This window comes from Euwallacea fornicatus, chromosome 14, assembly GCF_040115645.1.
Source record: "Euwallacea fornicatus isolate EFF26 chromosome 14, ASM4011564v1, whole genome shotgun sequence".
In the NCBI taxonomy this organism is placed as follows: domain Eukaryota; kingdom Metazoa; phylum Arthropoda; class Insecta; order Coleoptera; family Curculionidae; genus Euwallacea; species Euwallacea fornicatus.
Window position 1 is genome coordinate 3,334,404 of NC_089554.1, and position 26,151 is coordinate 3,360,554.

At 37.2% G+C, this 26,151-nt stretch overlaps 1 protein-coding gene across 2 annotated transcripts in view; it reads left to right on the top strand.

Moving 5' to 3' along the window:
- Positions 1-26,151, top strand: part of dtn (transmembrane protein 132C dtn) — a 135,879-nt gene that overhangs the window by 82,770 nt on the left and 26,958 nt on the right. For both annotated transcript variants that reach the window (XM_066289837.1, XM_066289838.1), the window contains exons 6-7: positions 8,586-8,744; positions 24,338-24,542. In XM_066289837.1, coding sequence (XP_066145934.1) covers positions 8,586-8,744; positions 24,338-24,542 — 364 coding nt within the window. The remainder of the gene's footprint in view (positions 1-8,585; positions 8,745-24,337; positions 24,543-26,151) is intronic.

A 26,151-nucleotide genomic window follows, 5' to 3' on the forward strand; every position in this document is an offset into this window, starting at 1 on the left:
GTTTCGAAACCTGAAAGCGATTATGCCGTTTAAAATTATTTTCTTTAGAGAAGCCTTCACTCTCCAGAATCATTCAACTACCAAAAAGTTAATTCTAAAGGAAGAACACTTCCCATTTTTACAAAAAATCATTGAACTGATGAGTAATTTCAATTTGAATATTGCACTAAGTCGATATCAGCGCAAGTCCTCGCTCTATATACATATTTCGATTAATTGAAAAAATATATTTAAAGAAAAAAATCATGGAAAGAATATAAAGGTGCGTTTAAAAAAAATTATTTTCTTGCGGATATGAAAAAGTTAGAATTTTTCCCTCTGCTCAATAATCAGGTTGATCCAGGTTCGTTCCTTCGATACTGGCTGGTGTTTAACAGGTGCATTGAAAATGCTTTATTTTACCATGCCACGTCACCATTTAACTCGAAATGAGATAGACCTTCTTTAAGCTAGTTTGAGACAAATTGAAGTAGCCGAGCGCATGGGCGTTTCCCAAACAGTCATCAGTCGATTATGGCGGCGCTTTAGAGAAATTGGGCTCCGGCCGGATAACACTCAGAATATGGACGCATTAGCACTGCAGCTCAAGATCGATTTTTAATTTGAACAGTTAGGAGGCAACATATAATTAGGTCACCTGAATTGGTTGCAGGTTTACAACGGGGGAACCGCATGACTATAAGCCGAGATACTGTTAGAAATTGATCGTGTGAAGCCAATCTTCATAGTCGAAGACAACTGAGATGTCCACCTCTTCCTAGAAGCAATCGAACTGCTGGAGTAAAATGATGTCAAGAATATGAAATTTGAATGGAATTGATTGGACTGCAGTTTTATTCAATGACGAATCCAGATTTGGATATCACCCAGGTTCTCATCGAATAAGATTGTAAAAATGGTCTGGAACTGTTGAATATTCACGACATGTCCGAGAAGTCTATTTCCATAGAGGTGGAACAAAAATGGCATGGGAAGGAATTATAATTGACAACGGAACAAATCTCGTTTTTCCAAATCGATTCCTAATCGCTCGACAATACACCGATGCCATTATTGACCCTACAGTCCGACCATTTGCTGACTCTGTTGGCCAAAACTTTCGACTGATGTATGGTAACGGTCGTCCACATGTCGCCGGTATTGTGACAGAGTGATTGACCAACGGGGGAATCGTTGCATTACTATGGTCAGCACAATCGCCAGATCTGAACCCAATTGAGAATGTCTGGGAAGTGTTTCGAAGGAGAGTTTCGCCGTATATGGCCAACATTCAGGGTTCCTTTATTTTCCAGTTAATTTCAGGAGTACTCAAATGTACTTATAAAAATGTTATTAGACTTTTCCGGCGTCTGCATGTGATATAATCCGTTTGAAAGAAGAATGTCTTCCTTTAGCAGGTTAAAAAAAATTGTACAGAGTGCCCTATTTTATTCGGCCAATTTAAAAATTTAGACTCCACTAATCGGCGTTAAATTATTTGATTTTATAATTTTTAGCACAATTCTTCACCAATTCCGAGATATTTAAGTATTAAAAAAAATTTAATATGTCCACGTTGCAATGGTTTTTAAGAAGTTGCAAATACAACTTTTGCCTATTCAAATACACATAATTTTTTTCGTCAGTTTGACTTATTGAGTGAAATATGACAATGAAATTTCTTAAAATGTTTGCTTTATTCCAATTTTCACCTATAAAGAAAAAACACGGGTCTTACCAGTCTGACAGTGAAAAGTTTCTAGTTCAAAAAAGATTTATTATTTTAAATATTCTTTCACAAATTAATAATTTTAGTTCCGATCTGCTATGGCTTCGTGTTGGTTCTTTTTGAAAAATTTTTAAATTCCGGTATCAAAATGCCTTACGTGTACTCAAATGCGCTAACATGCATTTTTATCACGGCCTTGTTAAGCGTATCGCGAGAAACGCCCGAAGGTTGTACAGCTGCATTTCCTCAAAAGACGCCATCTCCGAGATCGTGAAGTTTTTGTATGACTTCATAGAAGTTCTTAAAGAAACAGGATCCTTTAATATTATGAGAGATCATCAGCTCCTGTTGTGTCTCAACGAGATAACATTATCCTGACTCATTTCAACAATGATCCTCATACGAATGTTAGGCGAGCCTCTAATGTGTAAAACATTCTTTGGGAAATCATTAGACGAACTTTAAGAAGAGATGGTAAGCATTCTTTTCATATATGCCGAGTGCGAGAACTTTCAGCTGTAAATTACGAAACATTCAATAAATTTTGCGAATAGTTTATTAATGCTATTCAACTTGATAGACAACAATTGCAGATGATTTGTGGACTGACGAAGCTACATGTACTAGAAGAGGTATGTTAAATGTGAGCAATGAGCGCACATGGTGAGATGAAAATACTTACGCGCGCTAGAGGATCGCTTTCAAGATCAGTTCAACGTTAATGTTTACATTGGACTTGTTAACGATCGACTTGCATGCCCACTTTTCCTGCCAAAACGGCTCAACGACAAATATTTTTTGCATTTATTCCAAGAAAAGTTTCCCACTCCTTTGGAAGATCTCGGTTGAATATACGAGAGCGTCACTTTTTTGAATTGGATAGGTGTTGTGCGCGTCACAGTCGACTCATTCTAAACTGGTTAAACAACAATTATGCTGCGCGCTGGATTGGAAGAAATGGACCTATAGCTTGGCCGGCTAGATCTCCAGACCTTATCCCACGCGACTTCCTTTTCCGGGAAACTTTAGAGGTTCTGGTGCACAGAAATTCTTCTGGAGAACTAACTGCTTCAATCCGAACGTCCTGTTAACTATTAACACCATAGCACATAGCAGGTGCAACGAGTTCGGTACCTTGAAGGTGCCGAAGTTGCGTAGCGCACAATGGAGGCCTCTTTCAGACGCGTCCTCGGTAATGCAAGGTTGCACAAACGGCAGAGTAAGAACGTTAAAAACGACGAAACTGACGAGAAAAATTACACGTTTTGAAATAACCAAAAATTTCATCTGCAACTTTTTATAAACAATTGCTGCGCGTACAAATTAGAAATAATTTCAACATCAATATCTCGGAATTGGTCAAGAATTAACCTAAAGTTTGTATAATTAAATTCGTTTGCTTGGATTAGCAGAATCTAAATTTTACATTTGGCCGAATAAAAGTAGGTCCCCCTGTAAATACGCCAATGATCGCGACGTTTTCGGCAGAGTTTCGAATCTTATTGGTTTAGTTCAGGTCTCGCGACGAAACGAGTAACCAATTATACGTTATACTATATGTAGGGTTCCGTAAGTTCAGTGATGAGCCCCTGAAATGCCCTTTTACCAGCGCTAGTGTCCTGTAAGCTATCGCGACATTCAGCAAAAGTCTTTCGGTTTTCTGCATAGAGCCAATAGGTTTAGATCAAAAAAAGTTTGAAATTTCTGACACTGAACCATTTATATTGGCAAACGGCGCCCCAATAGATTGAAAGTTCGCCTATAATATCCCAAGTTTCAAAAACTGCGTAATATAAAACTTTTGTGATTTATCAAACTTCTTTCGATTTATCTCTTGCACGGGCAGAAATTCTTTTGTATGTTCCTGCGTCTGACAAACGATCGATCTATGCAAATTAATTTGTAATGAAGTTATAATGTTAGATTTTTTCTATCTCAGGTCCCAAGCTGCAGGGAATTTTTTTATCGGTTTTATTTATTTATTTTTTTAATTGTTTTAAATTCTTTTTGTATTTTTAGTTTGTGCTTCGAAATTTTCTAATTCGGTAAACTAGGGCGAAAAGCGTCACTTTTCACGACACAGCTTCCATTGGCCGAACTGCTCGGGTTCTCAATTTACCCATCACCTCGGACTCCACAGCGTTTTTATGAAAAGATCTCGGATATCAGTTGCAATCTTATTTGGATATTTATGAGATTTACTTTTCCGTATCATCAGTTTTTCCATTAGGCTCTTTCTTTATTGAATGTATAGCGAAAATCCGTGCAGACATGTGACGCTGCAGCGGAGCTCAACTCTCCAGGTATAGAAAAATGAGCTCTTAACTGTTCAATTCCCCGTCTCTCCTGCTACACACTCTCACTTGAATTCTTTTCAATTTTTCAGTGCAGCACAGTTTCTCCCGATCAGTGACCCTTGGACCCGCGAGTTAAGACCCCATTTGCTTATGCAGTTCGAGACGTTTCTTGCTTCACACACTACGAATATTTTTTCTTGCATTGCACGTGGCCTTAATTTGTGGATTGAGTCATTGTGACATCATTTCCAGGGAACTTTCGGCTCGCTGGAATCCGGAACACCCCTGGACCAGTTGAAACGGGTCGGCGCATGTCAGAACAAAATCGTTAAGAAAATAACGCGCTAACAGCGTTTATAATTAATTAATCTGAGATTAAATTCGAATCAAAGGAGGGAAGTTTTGTAATACCCTACTTGAAATAATTTTCATTATTTGCCTTAGAGCAAAGTTACATTGCTTCCAAGTTGATTAAATAATAATTATACAGTTCTGAAACTTAGTAAAGTTGCTGATTTGCATAGTACAATCGTCAGTCTTTGCTTAACACGACTAAGACTTGGGCAACAAAGCTACAAGTCCATATTATATATCCTTAAATTATGATTATGTTATGTATACGTGCATGTGTGCATAACTAAGTATGACGTTATACAGAGAGGACCAAAAACCCTGTATAAGTTCGTCTAAAATTGAAGAAAATGTTTTTCTTGAAAATGCCGCAGCACAAGTATTATTTTTAATTGTATTTTTTTATCATGTATACAAGGTTACCAATGTAGCAGGAAAATGTATCTGTTCATTTTTTGCTTATGAAACCCCATGTATATTATGACGTTTTTGGGTTCTTTGAGAAATTCTGAAGATACTTGATGTAACGTAATAATGTGTAAATTCAAGAGGTTTCGAAAAAAAAAATTTAATGGAAATAATTATAGAACTACTAAAACTTAAAAAATAACAATATAAACCATGGTAATTTAATGTATTTAACGTTGGAGCTGTGCCGCGTTGATTTCCTGACAGCTGGAAAGCCGCAATTCAAATTCCTCAAAAGCTTTTCCGATCAATCGACGAGGTATTTGTTGGGCTTCTTGGGTAACTTCATTTTTTAACTTTTCTATATTGTTGGACTCATTTAAATACACCCTATGTTTCAGATCACCCCATAAAAAAGTCTATAGGGGTGAGACCAGGCAGTCTAGCAGGCCACTCTAATTGCCATATTTGGCAAATAATTCAACTCTTGAATTTAGACATAAGTTTAGACATGTTACATAAAATAAGTTCAGGATTTCTCAAAGAACTCAAAAACGTCATGGGTTCCATAACAAAACAATGGGAATCTAAAAACAATATTTGACGTGTTCCAGCATTTTCACGAAACATATTTCTTTCAAGTTTTAACGACTCTGTGCGGGACTTTGGTTTTTTATGAATGTGCGTGCAGCCAATGCTATAAAACAGCACTTTTCACAACAGGTATAATATATACCAAGTTATTACTTGGTTGGCGCACAAAGTTGTAGGCAATCGAATAATATCTTACGAATATGAAAAGTGATTTCTTCACGTTTTTACTGCCTACTGATTTTTATAATTTTCCAATGGCAACAAACTGCCAAAAGATTATCCTTTCACATGATTAGATATTCTTATGAAACCCGCCCTAACACGTTGGTGATTTTCCTAGCAAATTATCTTCCTTTGCACATTATTTTCGTGTGATTTACGAGTAAAGTTGTGACTTTAATTTATTGGTGTCCAAAGTAGTTTAAGATAGCTGATAACTGATTATTAAAGTTAGTTTTGTGGAAAAATGTGCAATACATATCTGAAAAAAAGTTGACGAGATAAAGGACATGGGCGAAAACCATATTGATATTTTGCCCTTAAAAATAGCTACTGCTGCAAAGAATAATTTGTAGTAAATATCTCGAGAACTAGCGGAAAGAGGAACGAAAATCTACGTGAAAAATTGATACTTTGCCATCAAAAATTGCAACTAAACCTTCTAGTGACCAGCGATTTGTCTGGAGCTATAAATTCCAAATGTGCGACCCATAGTGACCATTTAAAATAAATATCTCAAAAATTGCCGGAGAGGCGGCGGACATCTGAAAGCAACCTTTTATGTTGACATGTTGCCTCAAAGGCGCGTTCAGGAAAAAATGTCAATTTTTAATTAGTCGATCACTCATTGACTTACTTTTTAATTGTTCCACTTCGCTTTACTTCACTTCAAGAAGCTCCTGCTTATATATGTAACATAATTTCCCACAATATCCAATTACCTCCAAGTCCTACATCTCAATCGATATGCCTGTTCCTAGTTTCAAGTCGGGGCTCAAATTAATATTACTGCGCTCTAGATCTACAACTTTAGGGCAATACTCACAAATCCGATTTAAATCCTTTGAACCGCCTTTAAGCCTTGGAACTAAATCGTAAAGTTGAGAATTCCAAAAAGTTCACATTCAAGAGAAATGTTTTCCTGCTTTATTAAGAGGTATAAACCAGAACTTTATATGTAATATGGATTTTACGCATTTGTTTCAGAACTTTAAGCGTCAATATTCCCCAAATAATATCGCCACCCTCGGGTAACGGTCCTCATCAATTTGTATTTTATAGCTTTAGGTCAATTTTGAAACTTTAAAATTTTCTGAATTAAAATGAATCAAATGAAAAAATCATTAAATTTAATATCATTTTAGTCGATTTGCTGAACTATTCCAACGCCAAGATCGCCAAATTTCCCTCTTCAGCAAAGCTGTAAAATGACATTTTTATTACGACCGTATTAGGTTATTATTCAATTTCCATGGAAGGAAAATCGTCAACAAAGTCATGCATTCAGCTTGTTATTCTTTTATCCACTGCCTGTCGGCTTCATCTATATTATGCGCTATTTTTGGGAAAATAGGTCAGTGCTTCAATAACAGCAAATTGATAACGGATGGTCGAAATTAAATAAAATGGCCTGAAGAGTTGTGCCTCAACATCGAACAGGTATGTATTTTTCAATAAAGGCAATATTTTCAGAACCTGCAATTTCACGAAATGGTTTCACTCGCAGATTTGAAAACAACATGAAATTGCGCCATTTAATTGGAAATATTGCTTAACAATTGTAAATAATTGTCAGCTCCGATTAACAAACACATTCTGTATGCTAAGAAATCTGAATTTTAATTTTAATTACTTACAGTTTTTGTTAATTCAATAAACTAATGCACGAGAAAGTGTACTCGTATTTATTTAACTAGTTCGAAAAAACAATTGATTTCCGCACGAGTGGATGTCTCGGCGACGAGTCCGGAGGGCTCCGGCAGAAAAGACGAGTTAAACAAAATCGACTCATTTCCATGCACCTAATAAAAGATTTTTTTTAATTTAAATAATGTTCGATTTAAACAAAACAGAAATATTCGAACAAAAGTTTCCGGTTTACTTCTAATCACCATACCTTATGGTTAATCGCCCGCATAATTTACTCCTAAAAGTGGAAAAACTCTATTTTATTCTAAAATATAATTCAACTAATAAATAAGCGCTGTAGTTACTTGGATTACTTAATATTAAAAGCGGCAAAACCGCAAGGAAACTTCAAAACCATACTTCGTCAAATAAGAGAAGCTAATTCGAAAGTTTTCCATGTTAATGAAATTTGCATAACTGAAAATGCAGAGTCGAAAAGTATTTCGAGAGTAATTTGAAATATGCAGCTGATGCGAATAATATTGTGTACTGGGAATTTTGCCGAAATAGCCTTTAATTTTGAAAGTTAAATAACATCAAGCAATTCCTCATCAGTCGCAATTTGCAGCGGAATTATTTGAATAAATTGTTAATACAGATTACCCCTTAAGGGAACAATAATTTTGAAGCCGGCAGACTCTACCGCACATATTAGGTAAGCGCGTGTTCGTAAAATATTTTTTTATAATTTTAATGCCCAAGGAGATATAGTAGAGTCGATAAATATGTGGTTATGCGTCATCAATACTTCGCCATTAATGTTCACACCACGCAATCACCTGTCACTTCAATTAAGATGTCAATGTCAACGTCAATGTCAACGTCAATGTCAATGTCAACGTCAATGTCAATGTCAACGTCAATGTCAATGTCAATACCTATGAAGCATATAGTCCAGTTTTTGTTCTTCGTCAGCTCAGATGGCGCTTTTTTCAAATATTTTTCCCTTTCTTTCTTTTCATAAACAGTGTTTCTAGTAATTATACGTTAAACGTCGTTTAAGAAATAGTAAGAAACAAACATAGCTTTCAAAGAAAAAGTGTGATCATGGGCTATAGGTACCTCGACCTCGACATGCAATGGACAATGCGTATTTTTAAGCGGTCGAGCAAACGCGAAAAGTATCAGTTTTGCGGCTTTCTAATCGATACTGTTTGATTACTGAGCCTTTAAGAGGATTTACCGGATTATTTTACGGCATTTTCACCCTCAGTCTCGATGAGTCGGGCATATCATTTTAATTTGCCAAGCTTAAAATAAATTCTTCTTCTCGATAAATTTGCAGGGAACGGGCGTGATTGATGAATTTATTCTTGCAGGGCCCGAGTGAAAAGCGGTATTCGGTTACTGGAGGCAACGCCGTCTGGAGCATCACCCTGGAATATCACAGTTGACATCAATGCCAGGCACACTGGCGCCACTGTCACGTTGGTACGCAAGGAACCACCTGAAGCCGAGACCACCACCACTGATGGAGAGTAAGTGCTTTCTACATTGATTAAAATAGTACGTTCACTTGAAGCACTTATCACCACGTAAAATTAACTTCCCAGATTCAACTGTGAATTCTAAATGAGAAAAGAAAGATAATTCTAAATCGATCCCCAAAAAGGCAGCGAACTGGATTACACACGTTTTCCATTTCCCTTTTTCGTTTCAGCAAAGCCTTGGATAAACTTAGGACGAGAACGGAATGTGGGATACTTTTTTCGGTTCGATACATTGATTAGCGCGAAATCGTCCGATTCGCTTGAGGATTTCAGGGCCCGAGGGATAACCCATTATCCGGCGGTGTTAAAGTGTGTTGATGGGTTCGCATGTTATCGGTATTCATTATCACCATAGTTTGACCCTATCTGGTTAATTAACGATTTTTACCGGCAAAAATTTGCGTTGCTGGTAGTATAAATTATCTGCCTGCACAAAAATCATTAGTCAAATCAGTACAGGAAGCAACTCGTCGAAAAACTTAAAATTCTCACAATTATTAGAACGGATTCAACCTGAAAAATTCTTTTCTGTATACAACTAGTCATTTTCCAGTCAGTTGACTGCACTCAAAAGACACCATTCTCGAAGGTGCCCGAGAAAACGCTTGAAATGCGCAGGAAAACAGGTCTACACGCTTTCGGTGACCTAAAAAGCTAGCTTCAGTTCGAAAAATGCAAATAGCACCGATTTTGCCAAAGTCGCAGCAAAAGGACTAATTTCAGTGTATTACTGACTGTTTTCAGAGTTTAAATATCGTCACTCACAGTCCAATGTCGCAATTTCGCAGGATACGAGGTATTTAGACATTTGATCATCCTTCCATTGATCCTTTGATGAAAAGTGTTGAATGGGATTCGATTACAATTTAAGTTCGCCACTCACAGCCCGAATCGCTCGAAAAATTTATAAAAATGGTTCACAGTGGGAAGGGTCTGCTCACGTTTCTCATTGCTCTGCATAGGTGCTGCCAAATTATAAGATTCTTCCAGCCTGCGAATAACAATAGATCTCTTCAAGATTCACGGATGTATCTATGTAATGAGCTCATCAATATGCCAAGAAAGTATACCGAAACGTTTGTGGGGAAAACTTAGGACGAAATAACCCCCGACTGGATTTTATGGCCGTTTGCACGGAAGCAAAATCCGCCTTGTAGTGACACGAAATCGCGGTTGGGTCATTAAGGTGACGGGACACTCCAGACTTACAGCGTGTCTGGAATATTTATGGATCCTTCCTCTCCAGCTTTAAAGCTGAATTTATTTTAGTCGTATTAGGTGTCCTCAGAGAAAGCATTAATCTCACGCTCAGAAGAATATTATACTTGATTGTTCAAGGAATGTATTATCTATAGGTAAAACATCTATTTTTATTCTCGTTTTAATCCCGTATCATACAGGGTGTCGGGATTTGACCATCAGGTCTTTAACCACGAATTTTACGCCCAAAGACGGAACTACTTCGATGCATAAAACGTATAGGGAAAACGCTTCGTTACGTTACTTTTTATTGCTCTCTATATTTAGCCAAGACCAGCATGGGTCTTATAGAGGGGCGAGATAGGGTGACGGAACAGGGCGGCAGATTAGGAACAGCGACAGACTCTCCTTGGGGTAGGGGGGTGATGATTAAAAATTTCGCCCAGGGCGCCACAGCTGCTACTGTCCTGCTCAAGATCCCGATGTGGACAACGAGTTTAAAGCAGTTTACTTATTCCTTATTAACCAAAGCCATTATTGTTACATTCTTAACGTATATGTAAACCGACAATAACTGATTATTTTAAATTTCGTTTTGCCAAAGCCCCTTTAATTCCACATGAAACCGAAATTCCCGCGCAGTACCCGTCAGAAACAATTAGTTTCTTGCTGTTGGGAGTTTGGGAATCATTAATATTGGAGTTTGGAACTTCCGAATGCGAGCTCATTTGAACAGTTTAATCCGTTAGAAACCTGTTTAATATTCAATATAGTAATAACAACTACAGAGATTGGGCCGAAATTAATATTCCTCTGTTCTCTGATAAGCACAGAGGATGGCGGTAGTATTAACTGTAGCATTAAGAATATACTGATTTGTTTAATTGATATTGCATGTTCGATTTCCTTATCTCTAATATACAATGTGTCACATTATGACATGGTCATTTTAAAAATTTAAAAAACTGCAGTGTTTACTTGAAAAGTTCAGATTTTTTACTGTAAAAAACAGTGTAGATATGGAGAGTATTGATGGAACGTAATATCCGGTAAATGGCCCTCTCATGACTGATGGAAATCATCGATTCTTTTAACGAAATTTCCGATGACAGTTCGGAACAGTGACGGCTCAATGTCCATTCGAAATTACCATCCACTTGTTGTTGCTCTAACATGCATTCTGTGAACGTTCAACGTTGTACATTGTGTGCTGGCTTTGAATGCTGTGTAAACTGAATGTTATAGTTTGCAAATGCAAATATTCAGCCAAAATTTGATGCAAACAGTTTGACAAAACTTCCGATTGCTGAGGACGATGGCGAATCGGCGGAAGGAATTCTCGTTAACACCCTCGCTAATTGCCGCGGCAATCCGTTTATTTCACGGAGCTGGGCGATCATACGCATATTCTCTTCTGGATTTCAACTGACCCACTCTATTGAAATTTTTTGATTCATCAGATCACAGTACAGTGAGAGGGTGCGTTATGATGACCGAAAAATTCACGACATTTTCTTGCCGCCTTCGTGAAGCTATCACCATTTTGATAGTGCATTTTCACAATTTCTCTGCTTCTACGTCTTTATATTAGGTCGTGTAGTATGAAATGAGTAGAATTAAATTGAAGCTTTAGTCATTTTTTTTTCATATGAAATGTTTTTATTGTCAATCGAAATATGCACCACCATTGTCAAACACTTCTGCCATTTAACGGGAATTCCCCTGCTGTAAAAGCCTGCAGGCCGGGAGTCGATAAACTCGTGGAAGGCAGCTTTGACAGCCTCGTCGGAGTTGAATGTTTTCCCTACCAAGAAGCTATCCAAATTTTTAAAGAAGTGGTAATCAGTGGGTGCTAAGTCGGGTGAATACGGTGGATGACGAAGAGTTTCCAATTCCAACTCCTGTAGCTTGGCCGAGGTGACTGGTGCGGTGTGTGGCCGAGCGTTGTCGCGCAATAATAGCGGTGCGCTTCCATTGACTAATCTTGGCTGCTTAACCGTCAGTTGCCTCATCATTTCGGTCAGTTGTCGGCAGTAGACATCAGCCGTAATCGATTCACCTGGTCTCATGAAGCTGTGATGGATGACACCTGCGTTGGACCACCAAACGGACACCATAAGCTTCTTTGGATAAAGATTTTTTTTCGCACAATGTTTTGGTGGTTCATCTTGATCCAACCACTGCGATGAACGTCCGGTATTGTCATATAGGATCCATTTCTCATCACAAGTAACAATCCGATTCAAAAATGGATCGTTATTATACCGGCACAACAAAGAAACACAAGCTTCGAGACGTCGTCCTTTCCGTATGTCGCTCAACTCATGCGGTACCCACTTGTCCAGCTTTTTCACCTCACCAATTTCACCCAAATGAGTCAACATTGTTTTTTTGGTTACACTGAATGTTAACGAAAATTCGAACGCACTTTGACGTGGGTTCGCCTCCACCACGGCTTTCAGATGATCGTTATCCACTTGAGCTTCAGGTCGTCCACGTGGTTCATTCGTTAGGTCAAAATTGCCTGAACGCAATTTCATGAACCAACGAGATACTGTTTGCTGTGAAGTGACTTCAGTACCAAACGAATCATTAATATTGCGAGCCGTCTGAGCTGTAGTGGTTCTACGGTTCATTAACACACGAATTTCACTGTTTTGCATGGCCGCACAAAAATTTTTATAAAAATAAAAGTTTTCAATAGTTTTTAACGCTTTAAACTCTAATCGAAAGAGGAAGAATGTGCCTTTTCCACATGAAAAAGTCAAGTCCAAATATAGATTTAGAGTGAAGTTATTCGCAGTTGAATGTGGCATTTCAAGAATCTACTCATTTCGTACTACACGACCTAATAATTGTCCATAAATAAATCTCGATGCTTACGCCCAATAGTTATCCGAATACACACAAGACGCAAGAAAAATGGTGATACATTCAAAATATCCGGCCTTAGTGAGAAACCTTATAGAAGTCTTCGCCTTTCATAAGAGTTTAAAATCCACCCAATTTTCACGCTCACTTAGGCCAAGAGTTTTGGAACTTTTTTCTGAGGTTGCCATCGGGATATTGCTTTTCAAGTAAACGGGAGCAGTTTGAAGAATAAATGGGAAAATTTTGCCAACCTAAAGCCCCGACGCATTAATTAATCACCCATCCGTTCAACCTATCTCAAGGAGTAGCGACAGCGAAGGAGCAAAACTAAAATAAGAAAACTTTTCTTATAAACGCTCCTGGTCAAGACGATTTATCTTGGCGTGGCTACAAAAAGATTTTATTAGCTGATATAGTGAATATAAGATTTCACTTCCCGAGATTTCTTTAGAAATGGGCAAGAGCAAGTCGGAAACAATATATCTATGTAACATTTATATAACATTCAAGCGCAAATGGATCGAAACCGTTTGTTTACATCTTAGTTTCCATGGTGGAAACAAGGAGTTTATGACCAGCGTTGTTTCACTTTGCGGCCTGCTGCTGCCGGCAACGGCAGTAAAACTTTGAAGTGTCCAACTTCTCGTCTAACTCGTCTTTAATCAAATAATTATGTACAGAGTTGCTTCGTACATTTAGAGAACGCCTGCTACTTTCATTTAAAAAAAAAAAAAAAAAAAAAACTTTAAATAGAAAAGTTGTAGGGTTCATCCGAAATTTCCGGAAAGTGTCACTTAACATAACAGATGTGTGTGGGAAAATTAAAAAAGGACGAAAAATTTATCGTGGCACATCCTTATAAATAAAAAAAAAATTAGATCCTTATTTTCTGATTTCGAATATACAGGATCTCCATTTAACAACCCCTCTGACTTCTATGACTCATTATTTATGATTTCATAAAATACTAATTGTAGGGATGCACAATGTTATTCACGCTATATGGCACGGAATATTATGGCCAAAATACTGGACGCTCAAAGACTTATCATTTTGGGGTATATAGGGGTCTATTATGGTTACTTTTAAAAATTACTTTCATATTGTAAGAGGTGTCCCAAAAATCCTCACAGTATTAAAGTTACGTTTTTTTTTTAGTGGAACTCCCTGTATATTACTACATTTCTGGATTGTCCAATTAAACAATTAATCAAACTAAGCGTCTGTTTTCATAAAGTTTAAAATACCTGAAACTTAAGATGCTTTAAATAATTTAGATTTTATCAAGTTTTAACGTGATTTTCATGTTTTGAGTACTTAAAAAGTATTTAAGTTGCGTAAGCGTACTTTACAGTGAAGTGCAACAATAAATCACATTTTGTATCCCGATCGTAATTAACTTCCCATCTTGCACAGGGTGTCTCAAAAAAGCGGGGCGTCGCAAGGTGTAATTTTTTTAACCTGCATTTTTTCCAAGTAATAGAATCTTTTCTGGACTCTGTGTTAGTTGTAGACTTTTTTACCGCTTTGAAACTGTGACGTTTTAAAAGAAATTTTAAACATTTTCAATGCTTCATAAAAAACATAATATCGCACTTAGCTTATTTTATATTTTAATACTTTTGGGATCGATTCTCATAAAAAAATTACCTAAACAGGCATGAAGGCACGAATACTCATATAGTTACAAATACACACAGGGTGTTTACAATAACAACTTTAGTTTCCACCTTTTCAATTTCAATTTTCTTGATTTTTTCAAATAGGATGGTACGTTTTGTATGACTTTAAACGAACGAAAAGTCAATATTCTTCGTTATGGTATAAAATAGCGCTATATTGATCTTAAAATGCTAATGGAATTTTTAATAATGTTTCGGAAAAACTTGCATTTATGACTAAAATGCCTAACTGTCAATCATGCGTTGCCATGGTTTCGATGTTTTTTTGTTTTCAGTTTTGACAGCTAGTTGACGTCTTAACTAATTTCTTTTAAGCTAATGCTTGGGTTTTCTACTATTGATACGGTTAATTTTCTCCTCCTAAGACCCTCTGGTTGAATACACTTAATTTTAATGGCCACTTTTGAAATAAACAAATTTCGGGGAAACGGTAAACTGTAAATAAGCTATCAAAACTTAAAACAAAAAAACATCGAAACTGTGGTGATGCGTGACGAACACTAAGCCGCTTAGCTGTAAATGCAGGTTTTCCCGAAATAATTAATAATTCCATTAATATTTAAGATAAATAGACATTGTTTTATACCAGAATAAATAAAATTGAATTTTTTTTCACCTTACGTCATAAAAAACATACCATCCTATATGAAAAAAAAAACTGAAGTTAAAAACGCGAAAATTCCAAATTTTATTGTGAACACCCTTTGTGCATTTTTTGCTAAAAGACTATTCCTGTCTGCTAAAGCGATCTTATATGAGAATCCACCCTAAAATTATCAAAATCTAACTTAAGGTAATTACGATATCATTTTTTTTATGAGGCACTGTAAATATCTAAAGTTCCTTTTCATAATGTCATAATTTCGAGTTCTGCATCTCAGGATAAAAAAATCTGGGAATACCACGTGGTCAAGAAAGAATTCTATCGCGTGAATAAAATGCAGGGGGCCCAACTTAAAAAAATGATATTTTACGACATTCTGCTTTTTTGAGACACCCTATACAGTTGTCACTAATTTCAAAAATTGCCTTCATTAGTCTCATATACATCCCCACAATTGAATTTTTTATTTAACGCAAATAAACTCATCGAAGGGCTGTTAAATGGACACCATGTATATAATATGTTGACATTTGGGTTACCTGTATTTGCATTTAAAATTCGAAATTATATATTTTTTTTTCAAGATGCATTTACCATGAATGAACTAATGAACCGAACGTTATTGGTAATTATTATTTATTCGCTTTTCGCATTTTGTTCATTTAACGAAGTCTGTAAAGAAACAGGTCAGTATTTGGAGGATTTAAGAAAAAGAATCCAAACAATTCATTAAATGACCATTTTGAGTTTATTCGTACGGCTTTGTTGAAGTTTGATAAAAATTACAAAAAATGTATTGAAACTAATGGCTGACACACTCAGCACTTGGAAATTTTGAATTTTCGTAAATTATTTATTCAAAAATATGTTTATATTGATTCCATGATATTAATATACTATTCGTCCATGCTAGTTCTAAATTAATTTATTATTTCCGACATGAAAATTATAAATTTATAAATAATAATTACTAGTGACATTCGGTCCGTTTATTTATTCATTGGAGCTGCGATTCGAAAAAAGAATATAATTTCGATTTTTCAATACAAATATCACAAAAATGTTAACGCAAATGTAAATATGTAATACATTTTTTAAATCAGAAAATGAAAGTCGACTGAATTTTTACAAAATATACAGGGTGTTCCACTATAAATTTACCAGTTTTGTGTTCTTTTTAACTTTGCATTATTCATCTACTGTGACACGTAAAACCAATAAGTTTTATATTTAAGGTTTTTCTTTTTTTCTATAGCAAAACTACTAGGCACCGTGTATATATATGTACCAACCCTGTACAAGATTATTCCATTTCCGTTCAAAAGATTAAAAAATATTATTTTCCGTAAAAGCTAGAACGTACGAGCCAAAGAAAGATTACGTCCTTGACCGCATATAGGCCCTAAGTTCGTGAGTTTAACCATCCACTTTCCCCTTTTGCACATAAGTAACTATTGCAACTGCCTCTGTTTCTCATAACTCACTTCCTCCGACTGCAGGTTTAATCTGATTTATTCCCTTTCCTAGTAAAACCACATGTTCACTTCGACCTTCAACTTCAACAACAAAAATAATGGAGAAAAGCCAATTTATCGAAAACATCCTCAAAGGATAGCCCGCCGCAAGCATCAGCGTTCCAGAAAATATGCTTCCCTTCATCGAAGGTGGTTTCAATGACTTGGGCATTATGCCAGCCCTTCTACCAAGGCATGTTTTATTGGAAAAACGAATGCCAGAATAATAGAAGCAGACAATTTGATTGAAAATCCTCCAACTAGATTAACAGATTTCTGGCTTCGTTTCTTGCATATCCCTGAATTGTGATTGTTTAAGTTGAAGCACAATGGCGATTTATTATAAAGCAGATTTTAAGTGAAAATCCTTTTAAAGGCTTTTAATTCGGCTTTCCTAAAGCTGGGAAGTCCTTTATCGAACGTCAGTCAGGAAAAAAAAGAAAGGATCGAGTTCATTTCCAGAGTGGCTGTAAATTCCAGACTATAATGGTTGATCCTATCGGTGTTTTCCATTTTAGTCGAGTAACAATGAATTTTGTCGATACGTGCGATTGCATACTAAATTTGCGCTAAAAGATTTTGCAGGCAAATTTGTACCATGCAGAGGTGCCGACCTGACTAGGATTGCAAAAGGGAGATAGATATTAACTTCCGTAGTTTTGGAAACAGGAATTGGCAAAATAATTTATAGATTGCAGGTATGAAAGAATTCCGCTCAGAGAGAACACGAAAAAAACGTTTTCATTTTGAAATTTAAAAATTAAACTGCATTCGTCTGCTAAAGAATTTCAACTATTTTATTTTTGCGTGGCACATCAAAAGAAGTCGATACACGACAAAGGAAGAGAGCCTTTCCGATTCACAAGCCGGAAAACAACCCTGTGCCCCCGGCCGCGGTATAGATTACATTTCTACAATGGAGTTTTATTCAGTTTTTATGTAAAAGCAAAGAAATGAACTGGAGGACATGACCTAGGAAACGAATTGTGCGTTAATAATAGAAAAACCCAGGTGTCCTAAATGGGTAAAACAATAAAAAATTCTGCAAAGCATTCACAACGAGAACACTTAACTGCGTGCCAGCGCGCACATACACGTCCGATTTCTGACACAAAAAAAGTCCGAGGATTTAGGTCGGACCTTCTGGCCACCAACAATATAATTTACCTTCCGGTTTGTACGAGGGCTGTTTGTTTAATACGCGAACTGTTTGAATTGCGCGGGCTAAGTTAATTCCAGGGGAATGCGCTTGGTGTCGCTACGTCCGCACATATTAGTTTATCATAACGCCATTTGCCAATTGCAAATAGATTTATTTGTTGAAGAGCTACCGGGGTTTTAACGTGGCGCAAACTTTTCATTGGACTTATTTCGAAATGAATGATCTAAAGGAGCAAGGAGAGTTGCTGTGAAGTTTTGTGTAAAATTCGGAAAATATGCGGCTGCAACGTTTGCTACGTTCGACACGGCTTGCAGTGATGTTGCTATGGACCATTCGGCATGTTTCAAGTGGTATGAACGTTTTAAAAATGGTCGGCAATCGATTGAAGACGATGAGCGAGCTGGATATTCTTCCGCTTCAACTGACGATCCACATGTCGCCAAAATCAACACCTTGATACGGGAAAATCGTCCTCTGACCATCAGGGAGCTGGCTGAAGAGTGTGAGATATAGGTTGAATTTTTTGTCACGAAATTATGAACGTAAAGTTGGAGATGCGCAACGTTGCTGCGAAATTTGTGCCACGCCCGATGTCGGACGACCATCGAGTTTTGTCAGGAACTGCTTGATCGTTGAGAAGAAGATGAAAACTTCTTGTCAGTGATCATAACTGGTGACGAATCATGGATCGGACATTGAAACGAATACCCAATCGTCACAATTTGTCAGTAAAATGCCCCCCAGGCCCCAAGCAGCTCGCGCCCCAAGTTCGATCCAATGTCAAAGTGATGCCCACAGTATCCTTTGATGTCAAGGGTGTTGTTTACCACGAGTACCCCCCCCATGGCTCTACAGTGAAACACACTTACTACACTGAACTTCTGAAACGTCCGAGGGGTGCCATTCGTAGCGAAAGGATAGAAATGTGAAGAAGTGGCGCCTGGTTTTTTCATCATGATAACACTACAGCTCACAGAACTCATCAGTTTTTGGCCAAACACTCGATCACAGTTCTCTCCTTCCATTTACCTGACCTTGCTCCTTACGACTTTTTCTTGTTCCCCAAACTCAAAAGCCTCTTGAAAGGAAAAAGATTTGAGACGATTCCCGAGATTAAGGCAAATGCGACAAAGGAGTTGAAGGACATTCCAAAAGAAGCACACCAGGACTGTTTCAACAAGTCGAAACGCCATTGAGATAAGTGTGTGCTTGGGGGAAGAGAGTTACTTCGAAGGGGACCCAAACATGTAATTTCCAAATAAAGTATGTTTTGTTTGATGGTATCAGTCCGAGTTTTTTTTAACCGATCTCGTAACTTGGAAGGTCTGTGCTCCTATAAACCAAACCGGGTATGACATGTTATACAGGATTCTGCAATAGGGCGTCAAACTGCCTTAAATTCTATACCACCAAAGTTGAATTTGTTTTCTTCTGTAGGATTAAACAGCACCCAAAGGCGTGTTTCCATAAATTATTTTCTAGTGTACAGGGTGAGCCCAAAAAATATAACCGTATACTACTTGGTTATTTTAAATAGAATCCTTCAATTTTGTTATTATTCTCGAATTTCTCGTTGAATTTTAAGATCAGTTTATGTAACGAGTTATCTTTGAAATTGACCGTGTCCGAGTTATTCTGAAAAACTTCACAGATACAAGGTTCCAAGGAAATCGGTATTGCGCGCTAACCACTGTGAATTTCGGAATCAGTCTTCTGAGTCTCAAAGAGAACTTTATAAGATACTTTTTGACGTGCTTTAACTTTAAACAAAGTCCTCCACAACCGCTGAAACAGACCTCCGACTTTGCATGACTTGGAACCTTAATAATTTGCTTGTTTCAAATGCAATGCTCCAGTTTTCTCAACGGCATCGTGTTCAGAATTCAAAAATCCACAACTAGTTACCGAAAACTTCCCCCTTTTGGCTTCTAAACGTTTTGACAGTCATGAAAAATATCATTTTGACATTTTCAAAACGACATTTTTCATGACCTCTAACATCTCTAACTGACAAAGTGCGCTGATCAAAATTTACCCCTGACAGTCGTCATGGATATAAGGCGATAAATAGTTTTTTTAGATTGTTAGTTTTCAGATTGTTATTTGTATTCACTTTCAAAAATTGCTGAAAATCTTATTCAAAATAATGTGTTTTTCAAAGAAAGAATGTATTGATATGATTTTTGTTTTGGGAAAAAATGGGAAAAACTGTTTTCCGACCAACAGAACTTATGCTGCCCGGTTTCCTAAAAGACACAATGCAGAAAGAATCAGCTTCACTAAATTATTTGAGGAATTTCTGCAAATTAGAAATGTCAACTACGAAAAACGTGAAAAAACCAAAACTGTCAGAAGTGAGCCAAGCGAATTAGCGGCGTTATTGAATGTGAGTGAAAATTCAAATATTAGTCAGGCACGTGTGGCAAAAGTTGCAATAAGTGAGAGGTCAGTTCAGAGGATATTAAAAGAACATAATTTTAAAATTTTTCTGAAGAATTAGGAAATGATAAATTTAAAAAATAGGACGCCTTGCACAAACAAACTTTAAAATTTAAGGACAATTCTGAAAAGAACAATAAACTGAGGGGTTTCATTTAACGTAAGGAAGTTGTATATCTCTTTTTGAGGGCATCCTGTACATTAAAAAATAATTTCTGCAAATACGCCTTTATGTGCTGTTCCATCCTACACAAGACACAAATTCTCAACTTTATTGGTATAGAAGTTAAGTAAATCTGACGCACTATTGCAGGATCCTGTATATTAAATTTTTATCGCAAAGTACTCCTCATTTTTTTAAGTAGAAGTAAACTGTGCGTTAATGATAGAGCTGGCAGCGGCCCTTTTACCAAACAAAAAAAAACGTCACAAAATAGAGCGGAAACGTCCTAAATGGACAAAGCAATGACGAGTACTGCAATGAATTCATGGAAATACATTTTCATATCGGCCATTCTCACAGAGCTAAATATGCTATTATTCTCTTCGTTGATTTTTAAAGTAAAGTGAAACATGCTGGCTTTTTGGTTTGATTTGCTGTTGGTACATACACGATACGACTTCTCAAAAAATTCAAAGCGGGCAAGCAAAGATTTAAGCACGCCGCACACGATGACGATACTGTTGACCGGAAATCGGAACTCTCGAGGTCATATTTATGAACTTGGCCCTTGCTATTATATAAAACCTGGCTATAAGCTATTACATAAGCTATATACAGGCTAAAGTTAATGTCATTGCGATTATTATTTGCTATTGTGTTTACTCGTTTTTACTGTCACTTTTGCTTTTATTAGATTAAGTGTTTATTGAAAAGTTAACGAAATGTATAAAATTATAAAGACAGTTAACAGAAAATGGCAACAATTTTTTCATTAAAAATTAGGAAACATAAGGCATACATGCTAATGACATAAATTGAAGAAGGTCAAAGGCGGCACACACTACAAAGCAATATTTGTTATACAAGATAAGATAAAATTTTTTTTTCAAAAATTCGCTTTATCCGCGAAATATCCTCAAATGCAAATATTTTTTGTGGACACCCGCAATACCGTTTTTATAGAGTTCAGTAAGATCTTCAGTTTGACATATTTCTATTCCAAGGTCGTATCTAAAGGATTGCAGAAAATGCGAGGCTGGGGAGATTTTGGTGGCGTACGCTGTATATAACTGATATGTAAGGACAGTCCTAGAAGTATAAGACCTAACACTTAAAGGAAAAAATGAATATTGCAATATATCTCGACGCAGTCCCCTTTGATATTAACACACCTTTCTCGGGCATGTTCTGAGGCTTCTATATCCGGTTTATAGTAAAACGGTTAGAATGCTTCGAAATAGGCATCATCCTCGGACTTCGCCTCTTCAGTATTGACAAATCTCTTTTCACCAAGTCATTTTTTCACGTTTGAAAAAAGAAAATAATCTGAAGGGGCTAAATTTGGCGGATGGGGAGGGGTGAGGAAACTCTTCGAAACGAAGTTTATTGATTTTGGCCATCGCTATAACGAAAACGTGAACTAGTGCATTGTCTTAATGGAACAAGACCGCCTTTAAAGCCTGCCACCCCATATTTTCAGTCGTTAACGAAGGATCAGATTGGTCCAGGTTAGAATCTAACACCGTTTTAACGTCAGAACGACTAAGGCCTTTTACATGAAAGTATTGGATCATGTATCGATGACCATTTTCCATATTCATAAAATCTGTAAATTCGATCACTGAAACCGGGTCCAAAGTGAACAAAAATCAACGTTACACCCTCAAGCTTGAGATATAAGCTTTTAAAGGTTAAATCTCCGTTATAAAATCAAATTTTTAACAAAAAATAGCCATGTATATGTTAGGTCGGATAATTCTGGAACTACCTTCGTATTAGCCGAGGATATGCGTTATGCTTCGCAAATGCGAACTGGAACAAACAGGATTTTAACGCATTTATTTTCCCCATATAACCCCAAAAAATCTGTTTCATACGAAATTTTTTGGAGATTTTTTTCTCCTTATAAAGGTTGAAGAATTACGGTTACCACGTATTCTTAGAATAGAAGTCTTAATTAGCGGAAAACTCTAGATGTGCCCGTCTGGAAGCGTAGCTTTTCATCTTTTCTGATGAGAGTCTTTCTAATACCGCTGCTTTAACCATTCGTAAATAAGCTTTTTCCTTAACCGATAATGTAAATTGGGCGAACATAAGCAGCACCTTCCTCGGCCGCGTTCCCAAAACTCCAAGATAATACTGAAAAGGTACGTGATTTGAATCCAGATTAACTTCGATCTAACCTGTTTTTTCTCAACCATTAAAACCGAACAATTCACAAACGGTTTTTTTTTTATCAAATTGCGCATTTAACCAATTAATAGAATCTCGTTAAAATTCCCAAACTAGATATTGCACGTTTTCGATTCCAATTTGTAATTCGTAATGGAAAAAACTCCATTAAATTTTCGAGAGCCTATGTCGAAATTGAAATGCGGATATAATTATTGTTTTGACGAACCTCAATAGATTTGTCGCCATAAAATGCTGAATAAACCGCATTAAGTTCTGCTGAGCAATTAAAATCTCTCCTCAAAAAAAGTTAAGTGTAAATAACCCCTCCCGAATCCTAAGGGAGCACATAGCTAACTTGCTCTAGCCATTAACTTCCAGTCGAGCTATAAATCCAGAAATTCGCAATAAAGTTTTATAATACAATGGACTGGAATAAAAATGGCTGCCACTAAATTTGAGCTCTCACGACACATTCAAAATTGGCCATGCATAACAATGGAGACTCTCATGTGATCATTTTGTGGAAATATTTCCGATTCATCAAACCGCTCGTGTCTCGAACCCGAACTGCATCTGAAAATTTAGTGGCCTTTAACGTGCAATTCCACCTTATGCAGAATGGAAATTGAGCCGTATGCACCATGATTTTATGGATATTGCGGCATGTATTGGGGATTTCGTTTAAACGAAGGAAATGTAATGGGAAGAGGAAAAATGAAAAAAGCTTTTAAAAATAGTGCTCCCTTTTGTAGGCAGAGTCTTAGTAACTCTGGCAGTCAGGATGGTTCAACTACTGAGACCATTCAAAAGGCTATCCGTGCTGCCTAACATTCTGTCCATCAACATTGAAAACATGGAGATATTGATGAAATCACGCAGGAAAATTGTTGCTTTTGACATGGAAAATTGAGCCCATAAATTTCCGGGGGCCTTCACTGTCGAATTACCTCCAACAATGTTAGCTAACTTTCCAATTCTCATTGACAAATTCTCCATTTTTCGAGATGACTGAACTTTTGAGGGCTTCGCACATACTTTCGCTTGATTTTTGAGGTATGCGCGAAGACTTCCCCACTTGCAGCGCGCTTCCGCGCAAGTCGCACATTTCGCCACAATGGAAATAAATTGATGCCAAATTAGCACAAATTAATACGTTTTCTAATTAAGAAGTAAATTTTACTTTGACATCGCTAAATAGACACAAATTTAGAAATCCGATATCCATAATGCCCGTGAGGAGTATTGAAAACTTGTATTGCCTGGGTGAGCACCAAAAACTCGCAACGGGCTAAAATTACTCTCGGTACTTTAATATAATCGAAAAAGGTTCTGATAAAATTGAACGTTCTGAATCGTACTTTAGCAAAGTAATTTAGCTGAGAGACAATGTGCGTGAGACGGGTTTACTCGAATCATCACTTAACAACTGGTTGCGAGAGACAAAATAGATGTAGTCTTTGGCTGATTTGCGCGAAAACAATAAATCCTATAAAATTGCATTTTAGTGGTCAATACAGCTACATTTTACATGCCGTCTGGACTTCCTATCCGCGTTTTACAACCGCCCCCGCAGAATTGTCTGTTATTGAAATTCCAGCCCCGTTCAAGCCGCATTGTCCTCCATCTTCCAATCGATTCCTCAGGATATACGATCTTTCGGGCCAACAAACTGTAAAATGAGATAATTCGTTTTGCAAAGCCTCCGTAAAACTAATAATGTCTCTGTCTCTCTCTAGAGCACTGGTAATAAATTGTGACTTCATTGTTACAGAGTCATGGAACTCTTCACCTGGTTATTGGAAGTGGCCGAAGATGGGGCTGAGATTTACGATGGAGCTCGAGTGGTGTGGACTGCCAGGTTTGAACCCCATCTCGAAGAGGGAGAGATTGAGATTCATCGAGGTGAGGGCAGGAAGTCCACCACGAGATTTGAAGTTCAGAAGGATGATATTCAGGCGGTGGTACCAATTAGCAAGGTAGGGTTATGGTATTTTTCTACAGATTGGCCAATTGTAAGAGGAGAGCCAGTTGCGCAAATACGGAAACTACGAAAAAAAGTTTTCTATATATTACGTAAAGAAGTTTGTCTCTTTCGTCCTGCTAATAGAGAATATGAAAAATTGACTTATTTTCCCAGCGATTTTTCGTGGTCATTTTCCGTTGAAAGTTCCGCAAAATTAATTGCAGTAGCAAGAAAAACGAAATAAATGTGCCATTCATAAAGTAAGCAAAATGCCTATCGTGCACCACTGAATTATGAGTCATTCACTTGTTTCTTCTTACGCTTATGTACCTGTTTTCTTTTCATCTGACCCTCATGAGAAACAGTATGGATATCGAAGGGTACGAATTCACAAATTTCAACCCCCATAAAGGGAAAGGCTGCTGCCCCAATATAGTTTTGCCGGGTTGTTTCTGGATTATGTTTACGTTCATTCCGAAAGAAAAACCTTATATATGTTGAACAGGACCGTAATTAGGAGTCGACTCTTATTACTTCCTGCTCTTATGCGAGCCCGCTTTTTTCCGTAGTTCTACTTTTACACCGCTCTAGAAAACGAAAATTGTTTTCTATAGTTTTCTTTATGCGCCATATGGTCTTATATTAGCACCTCAAACAACAAATTGTTAAGGGCGGAATGGGGGGTGGAACCTTTGGCTAAAATCCTCAATGCGCTCCTGCTTTATCTTGTTGGAAACTATTTTTACAACGTATAAGTAATAGTTTTGACTGGCGTCTGGTCGCCTATGCCTTCCTCTGTCCCGAGTCTTGACGTTTAGTCGATAAACCTGCTATGATTAGGGCAGTTTAGATGAACGATATAACTTGATAACCCGGATGCGAGACAAGAAATAAGGCTTAAGTGGTGAAAAAAGTGTCCCATATGGTTCCACGCTCAATCTTTGATGTGACAGAAAACATTTAAGAAAACTTATGTGTATGTGGTCTGTAAAAGAAGTCAGGGAAACTGCATCTCTTACACTTTCTATTACTTGCCCTCATATTTCAAGTCAGGCCCTGCAACCGCAAGTTAGTTCCTGTCTTCGCAAATCAAATTATAGTCATGCGAAATAGTTGCATCTCTTTGTTGTGTCTATGTCGTTCTTTCAGGTCTGTGGCATTGTTCCAGCAACATTGGAAAGTGACAAATTAATGGTCCGGCAGTAGCGGAGCCTGAACATAATTTATTTACGCACGGGACACATCTTTCGCTTCGTAATGCCCATTTTCTAGGGCTTTAGAATCACGTACAATAACTCCCATTAAAATTCCAGGCAAATACATTCCCTCGCTAACATTAGATAAGATTAATCAATCTCGCAGAAGTAGACTGCAGAAACCGGAGTTATCATCGCTGCTGCTACCCACTGAAATGAGGGCACGAAAATATGAATTGTCCCTATACTAAGAGCGCGAGAAAAATGATATTTTAGGGCCCGTTTCGCCGAAATTGCGTCTCCAGGAACAGAATGAAACCATTATGGCCGACTCTTGTGGTTTTCTGGTTCGTTTCCGTAATACCGTTAATGAGATTATATGTCGCGTCGGGATAAGTAGGTCTTTATTAAGAAATTTCAGTGCTA